Source organism: Glycine max, chromosome 8, assembly GCF_000004515.6.
Source record: "Glycine max cultivar Williams 82 chromosome 8, Glycine_max_v4.0, whole genome shotgun sequence".
Taxonomy (NCBI): domain Eukaryota; kingdom Viridiplantae; phylum Streptophyta; class Magnoliopsida; order Fabales; family Fabaceae; genus Glycine; species Glycine max.
In genome coordinates this window covers 43,125,482-43,146,107 of record NC_038244.2, presented here as the reverse complement: position 1 = coordinate 43,146,107, position 20,626 = coordinate 43,125,482, and the positions used below count along the sequence as shown (strand labels likewise).

Genomic DNA, 20,626 nt, shown 5'->3' with positions numbered 1-20,626 from the left:
ACTTTTTTCTCATGTTAGGATATCTTTCAAAACGATGTTGTTTTGATTGTTACTTCAGCATCCCACTCAATGAGTACCAAACATGTCACACAATTTTGTTTTAAAATGAAATGTATCATAATTAAACAATTATGAAACATAAATGAACAAAAAATAACATTAAGTCTAATTATTATTAGGTACACCCCTGCTCACACGAGCCTCAGCTTTGCAAGTTCAGCGCCCAGGTTCGGGACCCGAGGCTCCGGTAAGATTCCAAAGCTGCGCCCCTCGAAAACCCCACTGAAAGAGATACGAAAAGGGGCAAGAGAGAGAAAACAAAACACAGCGCATTTGTAGAGAGAGAAAGAAGGAACCGATTCTAGAGAGAGAAAGAGCGGAGGACGCACACACGCGCGATGGTTCAGATCGCGAGGAGGAAGAAGGGACGGCCGTCGAAGGCGGATCTGGCTCGTCGCTCCGGCGAGTCTCAATCCGATCCCCGGCGGAGCCTCCGGCGCCGGAGCGTGAGGTACAACATCATCGATTACGACGGAGATTACCTTGACGACGACGACGAGGACGAGAGGAGGCGCGAGAAGAAGAAGCTCAAGCTCATGGCGAAGTTGAACCAGGACGGCGGAGAAGAAGAAGAAGAGGAAGAGCGGGAAGAAGAAGAAAACGAAACTGCACCGCACCACACTCGTGCCGAGTCGCGTGAGGAGCACGCGCCGGTAGAAGAATACGACGACGACGAAAAAGAACAAGAGGAAGAGAACGAAAACGAACAAGAGGAAGAGAACGAAGAAGACGAAGAAAGTGTGGTAATGCATTAGTGTCTCTCTGTGTGTAAGGTTTTAAATTGTGGCCAAAATTATAGTCACTGAGATTCTTCTTTGGTGTAATAAAACTTCTCTCTTTTCTCTCTCTCTAGATTTCTCTGTCTGTCTGTGTCGGGATCTAGAGAGAGATTAACTAACAAGTCAACTGTCAAAAACTAACATACACAGAATCTGATCTCTCTCTCTCTCTCTCTCTCTCTCTCTCTCTCTCTATATATATATATATATATATATATATATATATATATATCTGTCTCTGTCTGTCCTGTTTGTGTCTCTATCACACTCTCTATTATATATGACTGAAGTATTTGGCCTTTGGAAACAATTAATTGTGTGTGCGTGCGTGTGTTTGTTTCTAATGATGACAGGTAAAGGGCAGAAAAGTGGAATCGAAAGGGCTCCACTCTGTTTCTGCTTCAGGTTCGTGTGATTTTAATTGGGGTACTTTGTTTTGAGGTTTAGGGTGTGATATTTTTTTAGTTTTTTTTATATTATATATGGATATGGATAATTTGAAAAGGAAAAAGTGATGACTGCTGAAAGGGTACTAGTGGTTGTGTTTCTGCATGGTCCTTTGTGTGTTTTCATCAATTTGTCTTTTTTGTTTTTAACTGTTAGGAGCTCCAGTGATTCTTCAATCTGGAATTCCGTTGCCTGATAAGAGGACTCTGGAATTGATCCTTGACAAGCTTCAGAAGTACGTGTTTCCGTTTTCCTTTTTTCAATGTTTCTTTGGGTTTGGAGTTTAACTGTTTATGGTGATGAGCAAGAGGGTGAATGTTTTTGTGTGCTATTTTGTTTTCTGACTTGGGACTATTGTGGGGGTGTGGATGATGGCAGGAAGGACACTTATGGTGTGTTTGCGGACCCTGTTGATCCAGAAGAGGTGTGTCGATTTTTCTTCCTGTGAGTTGGTAAATCTTGCTTTTGGAAGACACCCCTGAGTTGGAAGTTCAAATTCTGTTTTGACATGCAGCTTCCTGATTATCACGATGTGATCGAGCATCCCATGGACTTTGCCACTGTAAGGAAGAACTTGGCAAATGGATCTTATACCACCTTAGAGCAATTTGAGGTATGCAAAATTTGTTTCAGCTGGTCATGATTGGAGGAGTTTTTTTTTTTTTTTTTGAGATTTTATTTGTTTTGCAATTTGGTACTGAATTTGGTTGTTGATTGCGCTCTTCTACTGAGATATTACTTGTATGTGTTTGAACTTGATATACTTACGATGCTCTGACTTGAGAGCTGAGACTCAAATTTAGGCATAACATAACCTGCTTTGCTTTTCTGTGATGGATTCAGCAAGGATGACTGTTGTCAATGATGTATCGAACTATCGGCAAAAAAATGTGGTTGTTAGCAAGAGTCAGCTTCATGTAGTTAGTACTAAGCATGAATGAAGATATTTGGAATGACTAATTTCTTGATTTATTCAGCATATTGTCATGTTTCAACAGTTCTTTCTGTAGTATTACTTACAAATGGTCATTGCATCATTTTATTAGGCAACTAACTATGCTGCATATTTTAATTTCTTATTGGTTGATGCATCATCCCATGTTTATTGTATTATTAAATGAAGTCTGTCAGGATTTTGCCAAGTACATGCTGAAAATGGCACATTCTACGTTGCAACTATAAAGGATCTACATTAACCAAGAGCGTGGAAGAAAATCTTTTCATTTGTGTTTGATTGTAACCTGCTTGATTGGCATTGAATTGTGATAGTCTAACACTCTAACTTGGTGTTAAAATTACAGTTTAGCTCTTAGGAATGTGGAACCTTAAAACATTTTATTGCAAAAAATGTTGTTTGATTTGATCATGCTTAAAAAATGTCTATTTAATATTGTCAATGACACCATCTTCATCTAATTATTGATTTATTCATCTATGCCTCCCATTTAGATATCATTTGTGAGGAGTCTAAAAAGCAACTGGTATTTTGCATATGGTTTCTGTTTCTTCCTGTTCTTCATGGGTGTTACCCAGGTGCTAATGCCTGGAATGATATGATGGATTAGATCTTGGGTTGGAAATCTTGATTTTCTGGGTAAACAGAGGTAGTATCTCTGGCAATACCTATGGCAATATTGATTTTTAATTAGATTTACTAAAAACTCTAGTTGAAGATTTCCCTGATAAAAGATGGTTCTTGCTTCACAAAGTACTATAATTTGTATTGGGGTGAAATTGATTTTTTTTATAATTTATTTTTCTCTCTGACTAGTATGGTTTTTCTTTGTATTGGGGAGATGCTTTTTAAACAATTGCAGTTATTATGATGAATGATATTCAAGAAATGTGAGAATGAACTTGCTACTCTGCTATTTTTTGTGCATCTCCAGGACCTATTGCTTGGAATATTGTTTCCTTTCTATCATCTTAACTGTTCATTAGTCTTCTTGAGTAAAAATTGGATGACCAGATTTGATGATAATTACTCTGACCTGTGAATGAAATTGTTGAATGCAGAGTGATGTATTTTTAATTTGCTCAAATGCAATGCAATACAATGCACCGGAGACTATATACCACAAACAGGTATAAAGCTCAATGCTTCCCTGTGTTACCCTCCCAACAATTGTGAAATCAATAATTGTTTTATACTTTTATTGTGCTTACTGTGTAACCCCTATATTTTTCACAGGCGCGATCAATACAAGAACTTGGACGGAAGAAATTTGAGAAGTTAAGGATTGGCTTTGAGCACTCTCAGATTGAACTGAAATCAGAACAAAAAGCAGGATCCAATTATTTGGTTAAGAAGCAGCCAAAGAAGCCATTGGCACGTGCCTCACAAGAACCTGTTGGCTCTGATTTCTCCTCAGGGGCAACTCTTGCTACTATTGCAGATGTACAGCCAACTTCCCATCTGATGCAAGGTGGTAGATGTGAGAGGTCTGGCAATCTTGATGGTATTTTGGAGGCAAATGCTTTCTGGATTGATGCAAATCAAGAGAAAGCTGAAGATGTTTTGTTAGGTATGTCAGTAATGAGATCATGCTATTATCTTTCTCCCGTTACATTTGCCCTCATTATTCCTATACATACTGTTAAAGGAGGATACTTATGTCAAAATCTAGTTGTTCCATTTTTTATTGTGTTGCTATATTGTTTCAGGGAAAGGTCTTCTCTCTAAGTGGGGAAGGAAGTCCTTTGCGCTTGATGAAAGTCGTCGTGCATCTTACAATATGTCCAACCAACCAATTGTTAAACCAGATTCAATATTTATGACCTTTGAGAGAGGAATGAAGCATCTGGTTACTGTATGTATCAAAAGGAATGAATTTTTTTCTTGTATAGTTGGCTTGCTTTTACTCACATTGTCAACATAAAACATTACAATTTGTAATTTTTGGATACAGGTTGGACTTCATGCAGAATATTCCTATGCTAGGAGTTTGGCCCGTTTTAGTGCATCTCTAGGACCTATTGCTTGGAAAATTGCTTCCCACAGGATTCAACACGCACTGCCAGCTGGATGTAAATTTGGTCGTGGTTGGGTTGGAGAGTATGAACCGCTTTCTACCCCAATATTAATGGTTAATAATCGTGTCCAAAAAGAAAATAGTTTGGTTATGAAGTTGCATTCCACTACTGAATTACCAAAGGGTAACCAAAATTGTAAGAATGTGGAATCCAGCATCATGCATCCTGTAAATGGACAGATGCTTGAGGGAAAACGTCCTTCAATGCCTGATTTCAAAGGAAAACCTTTATTTGGTTCTGCTGGAGTAAGGCTCAGTGCTCCTGTCAACATCCTCAATCAGGAGCAGAACGCCCAATCCAGGAAATTAGGCAAGTGTGAGAATAAGGGTTTGAAACAATTGGAGTTGAATTCTTTAACCTCAAGTAATCAGAATAATAATGGTCTGGTTGCAAAGTTTACAAGTAATGCTTCTACAGCTAATGCTCCTGCAGTAGAGTCCAAGCCCAGAGAGATGGTGCCAAGGAACATGTTCAAACAGCCCGATACTAATGGAGTTATTAGTGGAGAGTTGCCTAATGGAAAAGTCACGAATACAAGTTTGAATAGACAGGTGACTGGTTCATCATCACCTGAAAGTACATCGAATCAATCAAGAAGAGCTGCTCCTGGTGTTGTCCATGGGCAGGAGCAGGGTCTTAGCGACCCAGGTCAGTTGATGAGAATGTTCGCAGAAAGGGCTCAAAAGCAACACACTTCCAATCATTCGCATGTTGATACTCCGCCAGTGACACTATCAGGTCCATCTGGACAGAGAAATGACTCGGGCAATGCTTCAGCAACAGCTGCCCATGCATGGATGTCTGTTGGGGCAGGAGGGTTTAAACAAGGACCTGACAATTCTAGTTCACCCAAAAATCAGATATCTGCAGATTCTTTGTACAACTCAACAAGAGAGTTGCATCAGCAGATTTCAAAAATTCAGGGGGAGTTTCCCCCTGGTGAAATGCCTTTCCAACCATTTCAAGCAGTTGCTCCTCAACCTATTCACACAGGCGCTGTTTCACAGTTTCCCAACCGGCCTATGGTTTTCCCTCAGTTAGAATCTGCTGACCAAGCTAGCTTTCAAATGAGAATGTTTGCAGAAAGGGCTCAAAAGCAACACACTTCTTCCAATCATTCGCTTGTTGATACTCTGCCAGTGACATTATCAGGTCCATCTGAACAGAGAAATGACTCGGGCAATGCTTCAGCAACAGCTGCCCATGCATGGATGTCTGTTGGGGCTGGAGGGTTTAAACAAGGACCCGATAATTCTAGTTCACCCAAAAATAAGATATCTGTAGAATCTTTGTACAACTCAACAAGAGAGTTGCATCAGCATATTTCAAGAATTCGGGGGGAGTTTCCCTCTGGTGGAATGCCTTTCCAACCATTTCAAGCAGTTGCTCCTCAACCTATTCAGACAGGCACTGTTTCCCAGTTTCCCAACCGGCCTATGGTTTTCCCTCAGTTAGCATCTGCCGATCAATCTAGATTTCAAATGCAGCCCCCTTGGCGAGGTCTTAGTCCTCGTAGCCAGTCAAGGCAGAAACAGGAAACCCTTCCACCTGACTTGAATATTGATTTTGAATCACCAGGGTCACCTGTAAAACAATCTTCTGGTGTCCTTGTTGACTCACAGCAACCAGACCTAGCTTTGCAACTGTGATGAGGCATTGCTGTCTTGGTATGGGTGTTTCCACTTGAATTGGACTGGTCATGGAATTTGCAGCTCCTGTAATTGAATGTTGAATTTTGATCCTTGAAGACTTGCATAATAAATGTGAAAATGCCAAAATTTACCCAGATTGGAATTTTGCACTAGGTAGTCCTGAGTCGAAATCAGTGCTGGAGACTTCTGTGGATTTAACAGAAATAACTTCATGATTCACCATAATTTCCTGATGAGGATTACCGAGTCCATGCACCATGTCTCTGTTAACCTAGGGTTGGAGTTGTAGAAAAAGTCTGCAAGTTGATTGATTATATTGGTTGCAGGAAAATTGCAAAATATATTGTTGATGCCTTGTATGTATATTGTTCACAAATTGATTAAATTTGGTTGCCTAGATATTTCGTTCCATTGATGACTACTTATGTATCTGAATTGGTGGTAGGGCATCACTTATTATTTTGTACATGAGATTAACATGTTACTAATGGAAAGTGATTGCTTGCGTCTTTTTCTTTATTTAACTCTGTTTTGTACAAAAGTTCCAGGCCTATAAAGCAAAGATTTTTTCTACTTGATAAGGTATTTTTTGAACGGTTAGCAAAATATATTATTGAGCCATGTTAATTTAACATATGGCACCCATAAAGTTTTTCTTCTCTTTGAAACACTAGCCAATTATTCTTTTCTGCCATTCTTAATCACCTGTTCACAATAATGAGGATGTCTTTTTTGGTAACTACATAAGGATGTACATGTTGGAATTGAAAGAGAAAAATGCGCATTTCTCTTTTTCCCCTTTCCCCAAAGGATAGGCTTAGACACGCTGAAGCAATTATAAATCACATGAAACCATAGGATAGGCTTTAAGGTATTTGATGGAAGCTACAAACAAATTTGGACACTCTTAGGACATGCAAAATTGGTTGTGCTTTGCAGCTTTCTGTTGGATTTAGATTCTTTTCGTCTGTGTTTCTTCTGATCCGTCAAAAACATGCCATCACTGTAAGTCAATTGTATCCTGAAGATTCAGGGCAGAAACAGAAGCTGTTTCAGAATGACAAAACCATGAAATTTTCTAGCTCCAAGGTGAAGAAGAATTTGCTTGTTGATTTCCTTTGTTTGCTGCTTGCCCTCTGGTTGATTATTATAAGCCACATTTTGCAAAACAATGTGGCTCATTGAACTTGTTGGAATGCAAAATAATGTCACACTGGTGTGGTTGCACGAAGCCTAGAATTGAGGCAACTCTTTAGAAACTTGGTGATCCAAATTGACAGGGTGAGGGCCACAAGATTCTTGAAATCATCTTATGCTCCTATAACATATTGCTCCTAGACTCCAACCAGTGGGATCAATGCCACGTTAAAAAAGTTCTAACGTTATGTCATGGCATTCTCTTGTATTTGTAATTCGGTAGCACGTGATGCTATTTTCTATATATATTCCATTAATTATTACTTCTAGTCCTTTTTATTGGGAATCGTTTGAAAAAAAATGTCATCTTTTTTATAAGATCCTTTCTAAATTGTTTAATGTATATTTTTTTTTATAAAAATATCCTTGAGTGCAAATGGATTAATTAATTAATTAGGTGAAAGATAATTTTGAAAAAAATTACACAAAATGTTAATAAATTGAATATAAATTAAATTTCATAATTCTTTGTCAACCATTTAAAAGAATTTTATATGCTATAAAGTACGTAGTATTTACTAATAAATTGTTGGTTTGGATAGAATTGAGCTCAAATTCTTTAAGTAAGATTTTAAAGTTGAGTCTTATGGATGAAAAAAAATGTGATTAGAAGAAAATATTTTACTAAAGGGAATGGTTTAAGTTTCTTAACAAAAATTAATTATTAATAAGACTGATAGATATTTTACACTATTAATAGAATTAAAAAACAGTTCACTTAGTATTTGATAAAAAAAATTAGATATCCTTGTTAGTTTTTCAAGTCTTACCTTAAATGAATGTAGAAATGGGAAACATATAGAGCAAGGACTTTTATTTATTTTATAACAATAATTTATTAATAAATAAAATCTATTGAAGTTTCGAATTTTCTTATTTCAATTTTCATATTCTTCATAAAACAGTGTTATTTATACAATAATTTTTTTAACAATTCTTACACATTCACTTTTTTTCTCATTTAATTTATTGTATACTTTTCTCCTAATCAAGTGATCAAAGGGTACAAATCCCTGGTGTATGGAGAAAATTAGATTGAAAGAGACGCAACAGCTTTAAGTCTTGATGAACGATTGGAGATACTCCTTGCAATCAGATGCATAAAACAAGTATTCTTTTCTCTTTTCTTTTCTTATCTCGTATATAATAACTTGTAAAATATTGAGGTATACATTTTTGCTGCGTGGAAAAGAATCACTTGCTTTTGTCAATCAGTCAAGACAAAATCATTAAGGAACATATTGAATATTCAATAATAAACTATTTATGAATAAAAGTCATAGAATGAAGCAAGAAATTAATAGGCACAATATACCCAAAACAAAATTTTATTTTGCACAAGAAGTATTAGCCGGTTATTATCAAATATTCATCCAGAATCTTTCTCAGCTGTGTCCTACATAGACATGAGAATATATTCTAAGTAATCAAGGAGATATATGAGTGGAACAAAAAATTCTTTCTCCGATCTCCTTAGGGTGTGTTTACTTAGAGGAGAAAAAATTTAATTAAAATAAAATGCAAGAAATGCAAGTCTCATAAAATAAAATACAAAATTTCCTTAATGTATTATTTCTCTCTTTCATACCAAACACAACCTTAAAGATTTTACCATAAAACCAAAAGTAACTTGCACACAATCAAACAGCATACATAGGACATATAGTTCTAACTTGCATAACACCATCTTTTCTAATGCTTGTTGCTCTTGGATTTTTTGGCTTTGTACTTCTTCCTATCTCTGAGCATGCAAACATCACCATGGCATATAAACTCTTTGGATTCTGAGGACTCAGAGAAACAGCAACAGCGAAAGAAAGACAAAGCCATGGACTGATCAAGCTTGAAGCCACGTACAAGAAAGAAAGAATAACAAAGTGGCTTTGCTTATTTATTTGCATTCGTGATGGTGCTATAATATACTATAATATGAAGTCATGAACACACATTTTTGTGATGTAGTGGGTGACAAGTAGCATATGAAAAAGCATTAAAATAATGGTCAAAGATTGCACAATCTGTCAGTGTCAGCAATGAAAACACGTCTTGTTGCTTTGTTGACAACTTGTCATGGACAAGAGTAGTTGCCACGTAACGCAGTTGGACTACTGGCATGGTAGCTGAATGTCAAATGAAGGAGTAAATAAATAAAATAACCACTTTGTTCCTTGAAGACAGTGGATCCATGCTGTTACATTAATCTGTGAACCAAAGAAAATTCACAAAAAAAGTTCTTGAAAATATAATTCCTCACTTACATTAGTTTAAGTGTTTAACACGTGTGATTTGAGTGATAATATCATTGTTGCAAAAATAAAAAGATTTAAATATGTTTGAAGTTGATGATAAATGTTGAATCTAACTCTAATAATTTTTTTTTGCTGCTTTGGATATTGATATTGAAAAAGAATAAAAAAATAGAACCATTCATTCTAATTGGAGAATTATAAAAGCTCCAATATTTTTTTCTTCTACAGATTAGAGGTAAACGTTGAGTGTCTGCGTTACATATATATTTTAATTTGATGCACATGATAAAACGTACACAGACAGTCTCAACAGGTAACATTTAATATTTCAAACCTTTTCTATCTTAACATTTTCATAATGCCATAATCTATTTCATTTCGGATTATACTTCCACACACAAAAGCATGAAATTAATTTATTTGTCATTATTAACGCCACTCTTTGAGTTTACCATTTTTATATTGTTTCAAAATTGCTAAATCCTCAGTTCAGTAATTCAAGTGATCAATTTCACCGAAAAAAAAAGTCATTCAAGTGATCAAGACAATTTAATTATGAATCTATTCCATAATGTAGTCTGCAGTGATCGGTTCCTTTTTTTTTTTTTTTATTTCTTCTCCTACCTGCTGAATTTAATAGGATAAAAGTAGTGGATTAATTTCCAATCTATTCCATTGCTTGACTTTTTTTTTACGATAATAGCAATAAAGAAAACAATTTACATAGGGTAGAGTTGCATGGTCCTCGTTTTTGCTTTGAATTATTGAGAAGGATTGAAGAGCTAAAGAGAAAAAATGAAGCCTTAAAAAGATATTGACCACTGGTCAGCTAAAGTTGTTTTATAAAGATGAGGCAGGAATATCAACTTTTTTTTTTATAATGAAACATAATGTTAAATAAAAATAAATATTATCATAAAAAGAAGTGGACAGCCAATGAAGTTCTTTATGGATAAATCAATAAAGATGAACTCATTGAATAATTTCTATAGAGGAAAGCATATACAATGATATATTTGTTGATTCCTCTCTGGGTTTTGATACAGCCCCCCATGTTTTGGTTGAAGAGTATGTCTAAAGCATGTTAGTGATCAGTCACTTGTGCTTTTGTTTGTTGTCTCTTATTTTCTATCATTTATGTGTTCATAACAAAAGTTGAGACTGTTCTAATGATCTGAATGATGGATGTGTGTGAGAGGCAGAGTCCCATTGAGTTTGCAATAATTTTCAGTTTTCTGTTAAAAGCAAAATATAAAAAAAAAATCATTATTGTTTCACTTTACTCTTTTTAATTGCTTACTTGAAAAGCATGCCTTTGATAATATGGTGACAAGCAAAGTTTGGCTATATATTCCATTTCATCTACTGTTTTATTTTGAATACTTTTAATTTAATTAATTATTAAAAGGATGTAGCTTTTTCTATTGTTCTTTGGTTGTGCTACATGGCTGACATGGAATCATATCATGATTTTGGGCCAATCACATGCTTCACGCCATGTTTCTTGTTCAGATTATTCTCTCCTACAGCATCTTCAGCCACCAGAAACTACCAAATGCTAAGTATTAAAAAATGCATGACTCTTCCACTTTAACAAGGTAACTAATTAATAATTTGTGATACTCCTAATTTGACATTAGTTTTAAGTAAGAGATTATGTCATGATAGACGGTCATATCATGTCAGAAAGTGAGTTTAGGCTTTGATCTAATCCTATAAAACCGGCTTATAAGATAAGGATTGCTCCTCACTTATATAATTTATTTTGACACTATCTTTATTAGATATGAGACTTCAACATGTCCCATTTTTTCCTCATGGCTATCCGTTACGTGAAAATTTCAAGTGGTCACACCTAAATAGAGAGGTGTGTTGAAAATCTCACATGACGGGTAGTCATGAGGAAAGAATGAGGTATGTTGAAGTCTCACATCTAATGAAGTTAGTGTCGAGATAAACTATATTAGTGGGGAGTAATCCTTACCTTACAAGTCAGTTTTGTAGGAATGAGTTAAAACCCAAACCCATTTTTTGACATGGTATCAGAATTTATTCTAAATAAATCCTTATGTTTGTCAAGCTCTAGAGAGAAATTTTAAGCGTGAAAAGAAATATGATCGAATTTAGATAGATGGGTGTGTTGAAAGTCTCAGATCCAATAAATAAATAAATAAAAAAATTGAATCATTCATTCAAATTGAGATATATATAATGCCCAATTTCCTTCCCCCAATCTGCACACTAGAGGTAAACTTTGAGTGCCACCGATACATGTTTTGATTTGATGGGTATGAAATTATCTTTCTTCAGCAGTTCGAATATCTAGAAAATAGAGTGACAAAAACATACATAGACAGTCTCAATTGCGTCTCAGCCAGGTAATTAACAGTTATTAAACATATTTCTAACATTTTCTATCTTAAATTATCATACTGCCATAATCTATTTCATTTCGGATTATACTTCCACGCAAAATGTATTTTCATGAATTAGAAATATGGCTTAATTATTAATTTTTTTAAGCAGAAAAAATTAAACTAAGAACTTTTTTCTTTCTTTCTCTTTTCTCCTTTTTTCTTTTATCACCAAATCCACCTTATAATTATAATTCGATTAGAAACATGACTTAACCCTTTCTACTGCACACATCCTTTTCTCCTCACATTCTCATCTTGTTCTTTATATTTGGTTCATGAAAATACCATTGGTGTGGTGGTGGCTTTGTCTATGGATCAAGGAGAGGATTTTCAAGTCAAAAAGCTTCATATTTCTTTACAAAGTTCACTCCTTTCTTTAGATCTACAAGGGTAAGGGATGCTTGTCTTGTTTTTATTTTCCACCAAATATTAATATGTTTAAATGATATGTTTGTTTTGATTGGATAAATGTTCTTGCTTGATGAGTCATTGAGCCTTGTCAAGCATTTTCTCTGTTCACACAAAACATGCTATTTCATTATTTCAATCATATCTCAATATTATACAAAATGACTTTTGAAAAGGTAATTATAAATCTAGAAACTAATTAAAATTCTTTAGATTTATTTTTAGACACCAATTCCATTTAAAAATGTTAAGTTTTGACCTCTCAAATCTAGTTACAAAATGAACCTACTACTATCAGTGAATTTTTTCCGTCATTAGGGGGTTATTTCGGTGATTTTTCTTTTTCTACAAAACTTTGAAAACCAAGCATAAGTTTGAAAAGTAGACTCTATAAGTTTTTTATTTTTTTATTTGGTAGATCCTTTTATTAAAAATAAAAACCATTTGTTTCTTTTTTATGCAGCAGGAAAAAAAACCCTTTGTCTGAGTGGGTAAGTTTGAAAAGTAGTCTCTATAAGTTTTCTTTTTGTTTTATGGGAAAATAGGCCAAAATAATAATAAATTCTGTGAGGAACACCAATAATGTATAGAACACAAAATAAAAATTAAAGAAAACAGACACAATTTGTTTAATATGAAAAAGTTTTCAATGCAAGATAAAAATTACATATCGTCCAGACCAAAAAAATAAAATAACTTTATTATAATCAATGAAGATATAAAAGAACCTTCAACAAGTGCACTAAAACGTGCTACAAAGAAGCAAAATCAAAACAGACCTTCAATTTATATAATAGAGACAAGAAAATAAAATCTCAAAATATAGAGCAGAGAATACGACACACTTAACAAAATCCAGACAATTTGAAATATCACATGTGTAGCACCTTTTGCCCAAAAGTCCGATCCAACAAAATTCCGACAATTTGAAATATCACATGTATAGAACCTTTTGCCCAAAAGTCTGATCAAACAGGAAACGAATATGTAGTTATAATCTAAAGAATGTCCTTTGGGTATACAAAAATCATAATGATTTTCTCTCTCTTTCAAATTTGTAACTATTTTTTTCCTCTTAAATAAATCTTTCCTATTATATCTCGTTCTCTAATCTGATCTTTTTCTACTTAAATAAATGACACATACAAATTTTTCATTTAGACTTTTACTCCATATAAGGAGAGAGATAAAAAACCCAAACACTTTTCTGTCTCCTTGTGTTACTTAAGAAGCTAATAAAAGAACCACTGCTTCAGCTTTCTCTGAGTGGAGTTTCATTTGAAGTAAAAAAACCAGACATATCAACATCTATATATATGGAAATTTTCTCGCTTTTATTCGAAAGGATTAATCTGCTAAGACACAATCAAGGCTTACACGGAAGGGCTTCGATCACCGAGCGGGATAAGTCAAGATATGTGGATATCACAGAGGCAGATGACTTGCCGGTAAGAATTTAGTTTTTTTTTTAATCATGTTATTAATATAAAATATTTATTGATGTTACTGATATTTATTCAGTTAAAAATCGGATTGATCATTATAATTTTTTTTATTTTAATCTATTTTTTTATTCACAAAATTTGAATCTAAAATCTTATTAAAAAAAATTAAATATAATAATACTTAGACGAACAACTTATAATGAGAATTTGCCCCCTTACATTCATGAATGGGTAATTAAATTAATTTAGGGACAGAATTTTATTCTCTAATTCTAATGAAGTCATTAAATTTTATCAACAATTCTTAAAAAAAACTATATTTAAATGCTTCCTTCACTAATTTTAATTTTCATAACATATTAAGCTTTATATGATTTTAAATTATATTGAGTATAATTATTAATCTATGCGATCTGAAAAGACACATAATTTGTTCATAGCATACTCCTATAACTGAAGAATGATGTTCCAATGTTTTTGCGTGGCTATATACGAATTTCAAATAGAATAACATTCCTTGAATGCAAACACCAATATATTATTTAAAAAAAGATAACTTATTAATTTATAGAGACAAATTACAACCACCATGTATTTATATACGTATTTATTTCGATTTATTTGTTATTTTAAATTTTAAGATAATATTAATTATTGTTTTCTTGATTGTAGCAAAACAATATTATTTTTTTGATTATGCTCATATAAAAAGAGAGGTAGAAATAATCTACAAGATGTCAAATTAATAAATGAGAGAAATAAATATTAAGAAACTATACCTAATTTATCTACTATCTACTGAATCACGATGATGGTGAAGTATGTAAATTTGTGTATAATATGTATAATTTTTTTAACCCTTAGATTAATCTTTGATATACCACATAAGCCCTATATATCCTTCCTCCTCCTACTCTTGATCCCTTGTGAATTACCTCGACCCAGACAGAAGCTGGTGTAATCAATACTTCCACGTCTAGTACTATGAAAGTATGAATCCGCATCCAAACATGCAGTATATTTGGGTGATGCTTGTGTATGTTCAACCTAAATTCTAGGAAGCAATTCTTTTGTAATTTTTGCATTAATTGAACGTATTTTTAGAGGTAGAGGAATGAGTTTGCAAACATAGCTTTATATGTGCAAGCAGTCTCAGAATCGTCATATTTCATTTATGAAATTGAAACTAGGGAGAAGAATCAGGTCATTCATATGGATGAAGCTCATTATTTTTCTTCTGATAGGAAATTTGGTTTTTCCATGAAGAATAATGAGGCATATTCTTCAGGTTTTTCGGTGTTTTCCGGTTCCTTATTTCTGGCCATGGGAGAGGGATGTATATGGAAAACAAATTTAATAATAAGCTTTGGAGAAATGAATTAAAATTAAGAGATGGAAGAGTCTCGTCCAATTTGTTGGCGACTTTTAAGAACAAAACCCTGATGCCAATATCTTTTAATAAAAAAAAGTACATTTTATTTTCTAGTTAATGTCCTGAATACACTTATAATTCTTTAATTTTTTATTTTATTTTTCTCTTGATTTTTTCTCTTTCCTTAATCCTTAAACTTTGTTTAGAACATTTAATCCCAAGAAGAATTGTCTTATATATGTTGACGAATTACCTTGGATGGCACAGGTAACATCCACTCTACTTGAAGATGTCAAAGAAGTCACCAACTGCAATTGAACTTCCAGAAATAAACAAAATACATCTTGAAGACTTACCCAATCAAAAAATATAAAACTTTTTGGGGTAATTTGATTATATATTTAATAAAATGTTTGTTTTATTCTAATTACATTTTACTTTTGTCAATGTTTCAGGTCAAGGAAAAGGATTTGATGAAGATTTAATTAAGTTGATATCAGATGCTGTAAGTATCCCTGTTATTGCAAGTAGCGGTGCTGGTGCTCCTCAACACTTCTCTGAGGTGTTCTATAAAACAAATGAAACAGTAGCACTTGCTGCCGGCATTTTTCACAGGGAAAGCGGTATTGCTTCTGTTTTGGTAATTTCTTAATGCTGATGGGAATGATTTTGATTTGTTAACCATGTTATGCTACGGATCAATTATTGTATTGATTCATTTTCATTTATTATTATCATGTGTGTGTTTGGATAGTTCTGAAGCAAAAATTTCTATGATATGGATTTTTTAGAGCTTCTTTGAGAAGATACTGTTTCTTTTCTTGAAAGTACCAAAACTTTACTTTTTTAATAACTTGTCTAATTATCTTAAATTTTTTAGGAAATTTTCGGTTTTAGAAAACCCTTTGTCTTTAAAAAATACCACAAACGAATATGGGATCATTTGGTTTGAGAAAATGTTTTTTATTTTCAGTTTTTGCTTTCACTTTGAATTATAAAAATGCTATTTTATTTTCATTTTGTTTTGTTGATTTTAAAAGTTTGTACGGTAAACAGTAAAAATAACTTATTATTTCCTGTTTTCACTATTTTCTATACAATTTTTTTTTAATGAGCAAAGTGAAAGCAAGGTGACATTTCAAAAAATGAAAACAAAACGCTTCCCCAAACCAAACGGATATTTCTGGAGTAATCAATAGCATATTTAGAATGTACTTAAGCTGATTTTGATGATGTTATTCAGGCAGTGAAATCGAGTTTTCTATTAATTGCAAGTGCCTATTCAGTTGGTAAAAGAGCATTTGTTGAAGGAAGGCATAGAAGTTGGAATTTGATCATGAGCATTTAAGTGGTAAAATTTTGAGATGCACTTCATAATAAGCAGCACTATCACTCCGACCATTTGTTAGTACAAAATTGTTTCATGTGTCACCTGTATGGTATAGTGTGTAATATTTCTTGTGGGTTTGATATTGGTTATATATATATATATTTAACATGACGAGATACAATTATTGAAGATATTTTTAAAGATAAATGTTTAATTTTGTCAAGAAAAATAATAAAATTATTGTATGTTCTGATGTCACATACTCACATGTTTATGATTCTGGCCAATATATACAAATCAGTCAAAGATTTTCAATTTATGAAAAGAATTAATAAAATTCTGGTGTCACATAGATATTAGTTTGGCTTAGGACTACCCAAACGTAATAATTTCATACTATATGCAAAAGGACAAGTTGATGCAGTATATAGGTACTTGTGGTATTCTCTTCCAATCAAAATTATAATTTATTTCAATAATGAACATAATAAAAGTTTGCAATAAAACTTTTAATATTAAAAGTTAACATAGATTATCAAACTAAAACTCTAATTCTGATTAAAGTGCAATACCAAAAATGTGAAATTATATACAAGTTTTGGGGACAAACGAACCTTTAGGATAATCTTTTTTTAAATTATTTAAGAACTCGTAAAGTAGAAAATGAAAAAAAAGTCAAAATGATTTTAGTTCCTTTCTGAATATTTTAGTTCCTTTCTTCCTAAGTTTTGTCCATTGTAAAATTCTACAAAAGTAAGCAAAATATTTACATCCATCGGCAAAGAAACATCTTAGAAAAGTTTTTTTTTAAAGATGCTCAGAATTACATGTATTTCCAAAAGTGACATTTTTTTTTTCAATTGGTAAATTACAATGAAAATCTCATTGGGTACGCTCCTGCAACTTGCTCCTCACTAATTCTTTTATTTGTTTAATTACATTAACAGATCTGCAATAAGACAATCTCATTGACTATGCCCTACGTGCAACTTGCTCAATAATTGAACACTAATGAATGACCTAAGGAAAGTGAAAGTCTTCCTCTTGAAAGACACACTTTACTTTCTTCTCATCTCACTCTCAACACATAACAATAGCAGAAACTAGATCTATACTAAGATGCAGAAATTGCAAGAAATTGCAGTGTCCTTGGCTGTTGATTATTTGCTTCCACCCATAAAGAAAGCAGTGAATTCAGTCATGGAGGTTCCAAAAGATGCTGCAGACATGAACGACAAACTTGATGGGATTCAAGCCATGATTCATGATGCGGACAAGATGGCAGCAGCTGAAGAAGGCAACTCACGTGATGGTCTCAAAGCAAAGGTGAAGCAGCTGGTGGAAACATCTTTTTGCATGGAAGATATCGTTGATGAATACATTATCCATGAGGAAAGGCAGCTTGCTGATGATCCTGGATGTGCATCTTTACCTTGTAAGGCTGTTGATTTCGTCAAAACTACGGCCTCTCGTCTTCAATTTGCATACATGAACCAGGACGTGAAATCAGAATTTCATGGGATCAAGGAGGGGAACAAAAGTGAGGATTGCTCCCAAATTCAATCTTCTGGAGGAAACCAAAACATCACCTTCGACAACCTTCGAATGGCTCCTCTGTTTCTTAAGGAGGCTGAGGTTGTGGGCTTTGACAGCCCTAGAGACACATTGGAAAGATGGTTGAAAGAGGGGCGGGAAAAGCTCACTGTTGTCTCTGTGGTAGGAATGGGAGGAAGTGGAAAAACTACTCTTGCCAAGAAAGTTTTTGACAAAGTCCAGACACACTTCACTCGCCATGTCTGGATCACAGTGTCTCAGTCATATACCATAGAAGGATTGCTGCTCAAGTTTCTGGAAGCAGAAAAAGGAAAGGATTCTTCGCAGAGTGTTTATTCTACAATGGATAAAGCATCGTTGATACATGAGGTGAGAAATCACTTGAGCTGCAATAGGTATGTTGTCGTGTTTGATGACGTGTGGAATGAAAATTTTTGGGAGGAAATGAAATTTGCTTTAGTTGATGTTGAAAATGGAAGTAGGATAATAATCACAACCAGGCACCGTGAGGTTGCAGAGTCTTGTAGGACATCTTCTCTTGTTCAAGTGCATGAGTTGCAACCTTTAACTGATGACAAATCTTTCGAATTGTTTTGTAAAACAGCATTTAGATCTGAATTAGATGGGCATTGTCCACACAATCTTAAGGGCATATCAACTGAAATTGTTAAAAAGTGTGAAGGTTTACCACTAGCTATTGTGGCCACTGGTGGCCTTTTATCTCGCAAAAGTAGAGATGCACGCGAATGGCAAAGATTTAGTGAGAATCTAAGTTCAGAATTAGGAAAGCATCCCAAATTAACTCCCGTGACAAAGATTTTGGGTTTAAGTTATTATGATTTGCCTTACCATCTCAAACCATGCTTCTTGTATTTCGGAATATATCCGGAAGATTATGAAGTTGAGTGCGGGAGATTGATTCTACAATGGGTAGCTGAGGGGTTTGTCAAATCTGATGAAGCGGCACAAACTTTAGAAGAAGTGGCAGAAAAATATTTGAATGAGTTGATCCAAAGAAGTTTGGTTCAAGTATCTTCATTTACATGGTCTGGCAAAATTAAAAGGTGTCGTGTTCATGACGTAGTACGTGAAATGATCCGCGAGAAGAATCAAGATTTAAGCTTTTGCCATTCTGCTAGTGAGCGTGGGAACTTGTCCAGAAGTGGGATGATTCGTCGCCTAACAATAGCATCTGGTTCCAACAATTTGACGGGAAGTGTTGAAAGCTCGAACATTCGATCACTTCATGTTTTCAGTGATGAAGAATTGTCAGAATCCTTGGTAAAGAGTATGCCTACAAAGTACAGGCTATTAAGGGTGCTTCAATTTGCAGGTGCTCCAATGGACGATTTTCCGCGCATCGAAAGTTTGGGGGACTTATCATTTTTGAGGTACTTAAGCTTCAGAAGGTCAAGCATAGTCCATCTTCCAAAATTAATTGGTGAGCTGCACAACCTTGAAACATTGGATCTAAGAGAAACTTATGTGCGTGTGATGCCAAGGGAGATCTACAAGCTTAAAAAGTTAAGACACCTTCTGAGAGATTTTGAAGGGTTTGAAATGGATGGTGGCATTGGAGATCTAACATCCCTACAAACACTACGTAGAGTGAACATCAGCCATAATACAGAAGAAGTAGTAAAAGGGTTGGAAAAACTTACACAATTAAGGGTGTTGGGCTTGACACAAGTTGAGCCAAGATTCAAAAGTTTTCTGTGCTCCTTGATAAACAAGATGCAACACCTGGAGAAGTTATATATTACTGCAAGTCATAGTGGGAACATGGATTTGCATTTTGATGTATTTGCACCTGTACTTCAGAAGGTTCGTCTTATGGGGCGGTTAAAGAAGTTCCCAAACTGGGTTGCCAAGCTCCAAAATCTTGTTACGTTGTCCTTGTCATTCACCGAGTTGACACATGATCCATTGCCACTACTTAAAGATCTACCAAATTTGACGCACCTTAGTATACTCCTTCATGCATACATTAGTGAAGTTTTGCAGTTTCCAAACAGGGGGTTTCCAAACCTAAAGCAAATACTACTGGCAGATTGTTTCCCATTGAAATCCATCGTAATTGAAGATGGAGCATTTGCCTTCTCTCGAAAAGCTCAAGTTATTCAGGATTCGCGAACTGACAGAGGTGCCTCGTGGTATTGACAAGTTACCAAAGCTTAAGGTTTTCCATTGTTTTGGTATGTCAGATGAATTTAAAGAAAACTTTAATCTCAACAGAGGACAACGTCGTCAATGGATAATAGAAAGATACTGGGAATGAAAAAAGTCCGTCTTTCAAAGTGAGTGTTTTGTTATTCTTATGCTGAATATAAATGTTATTGCAATTGTCAACTCTTTACCCTATCTTTAAATGAAATTTTATTAAGTGGATTTTTTAAGTTTTTTTTTTCTCACAATATTTTTTGTGATCTTCAGGATTTTGTTATTGTCAAAAATTTATATAAAATTTTACTTCAATGTAAGAAATTTATTTTTATAATTTTTTTATTTCACTAAATTATGATATTGTTTGGTGTTGTCATCCATGTATCATATAAATACCATATTTTATTTTTAAGAAACAATTTCTTGTAAAAAATATAAATTTTATTTTTAAAAAATTTATTCTGTTATATAAATTTATTCCCTAAAAAAGAAGAAACAACAAGAAACGATTTCTTCACCT

The 20,626-nt window shown here is 34.0% G+C and overlaps 2 protein-coding genes across 16 annotated transcripts in view; both read left to right on the top strand.

Annotated features, from left to right (window-relative positions):
* Positions 1-194: 194 nt before the first annotated feature.
* Positions 195-6,490, top strand: LOC100799455 (uncharacterized). 2 transcript variants are annotated; one of them, XM_014779408.3, is made up of 9 exons: positions 195-803; positions 1,193-1,244; positions 1,452-1,521; positions 1,665-1,710; positions 1,801-1,899; positions 3,303-3,371; positions 3,478-3,811; positions 3,951-4,096; positions 4,196-6,490. In XM_014779408.3, the coding sequence occupies exons 1-9, from the start codon at positions 399-401 to the stop codon at positions 5,966-5,968; spliced, it is 2,994 nt and encodes a 997-aa protein (XP_014634894.1). In that variant the 5' UTR covers positions 195-398; the 3' UTR covers positions 5,969-6,490. The 2 variants fall into 2 exon arrangements, with proteins under 2 accessions (XP_014634894.1, XP_006586089.1); XM_006586026.4 differs by having other exon boundaries at positions 1,443-1,521.
* Positions 6,491-11,659: 5,169 nt separating this feature from the next.
* Positions 11,660-20,626, top strand: part of LOC100798933 (disease resistance protein RPM1) — a 25,879-nt gene continuing 16,912 nt past the window's right edge. Inside the window, exons 1-6 of one of the 14 annotated variants that reach the window (XM_041004736.1) lie at positions 11,660-11,795; positions 12,155-12,224; positions 12,706-13,690; positions 15,327-15,682; positions 16,303-16,410; positions 17,337-19,334. In XM_041004736.1, coding sequence (XP_040860670.1) covers positions 17,509-19,334 — 1,826 coding nt within the window. In that variant the 5' untranslated portion in view covers positions 11,660-11,795; positions 12,155-12,224; positions 12,706-13,690; ... (1 more) ...; positions 16,303-16,410; positions 17,337-17,508. Of the gene's footprint in view, positions 12,225-12,705; positions 13,691-15,326; positions 20,241-20,626 lie in introns of all 14 variants that reach the window. The other 13 variants (XM_041004727.1, XM_041004737.1, XM_041004733.1 and 10 more) reach the window with 13 other exon arrangements.

Coding starts and splice junctions, on each gene's coding strand:
- LOC100799455 (XM_006586026.4), top strand. CDS start 399: ATGGTTCAGATCGCGAGGAGGAAGAAGGGACGGCCGTCGAAGGCGGAT. Junction 1,711..1,800: donor ACCCTGTTGATCCAGAAGAG/GTGTGTCGATTT, acceptor TTTGACATGCAG/CTTCCTGATTATCACGATGT. Junction 1,900..3,302: donor CCACCTTAGAGCAATTTGAG/GTATGCAAAATT, acceptor TGTTGAATGCAG/AGTGATGTATTTTTAATTTG.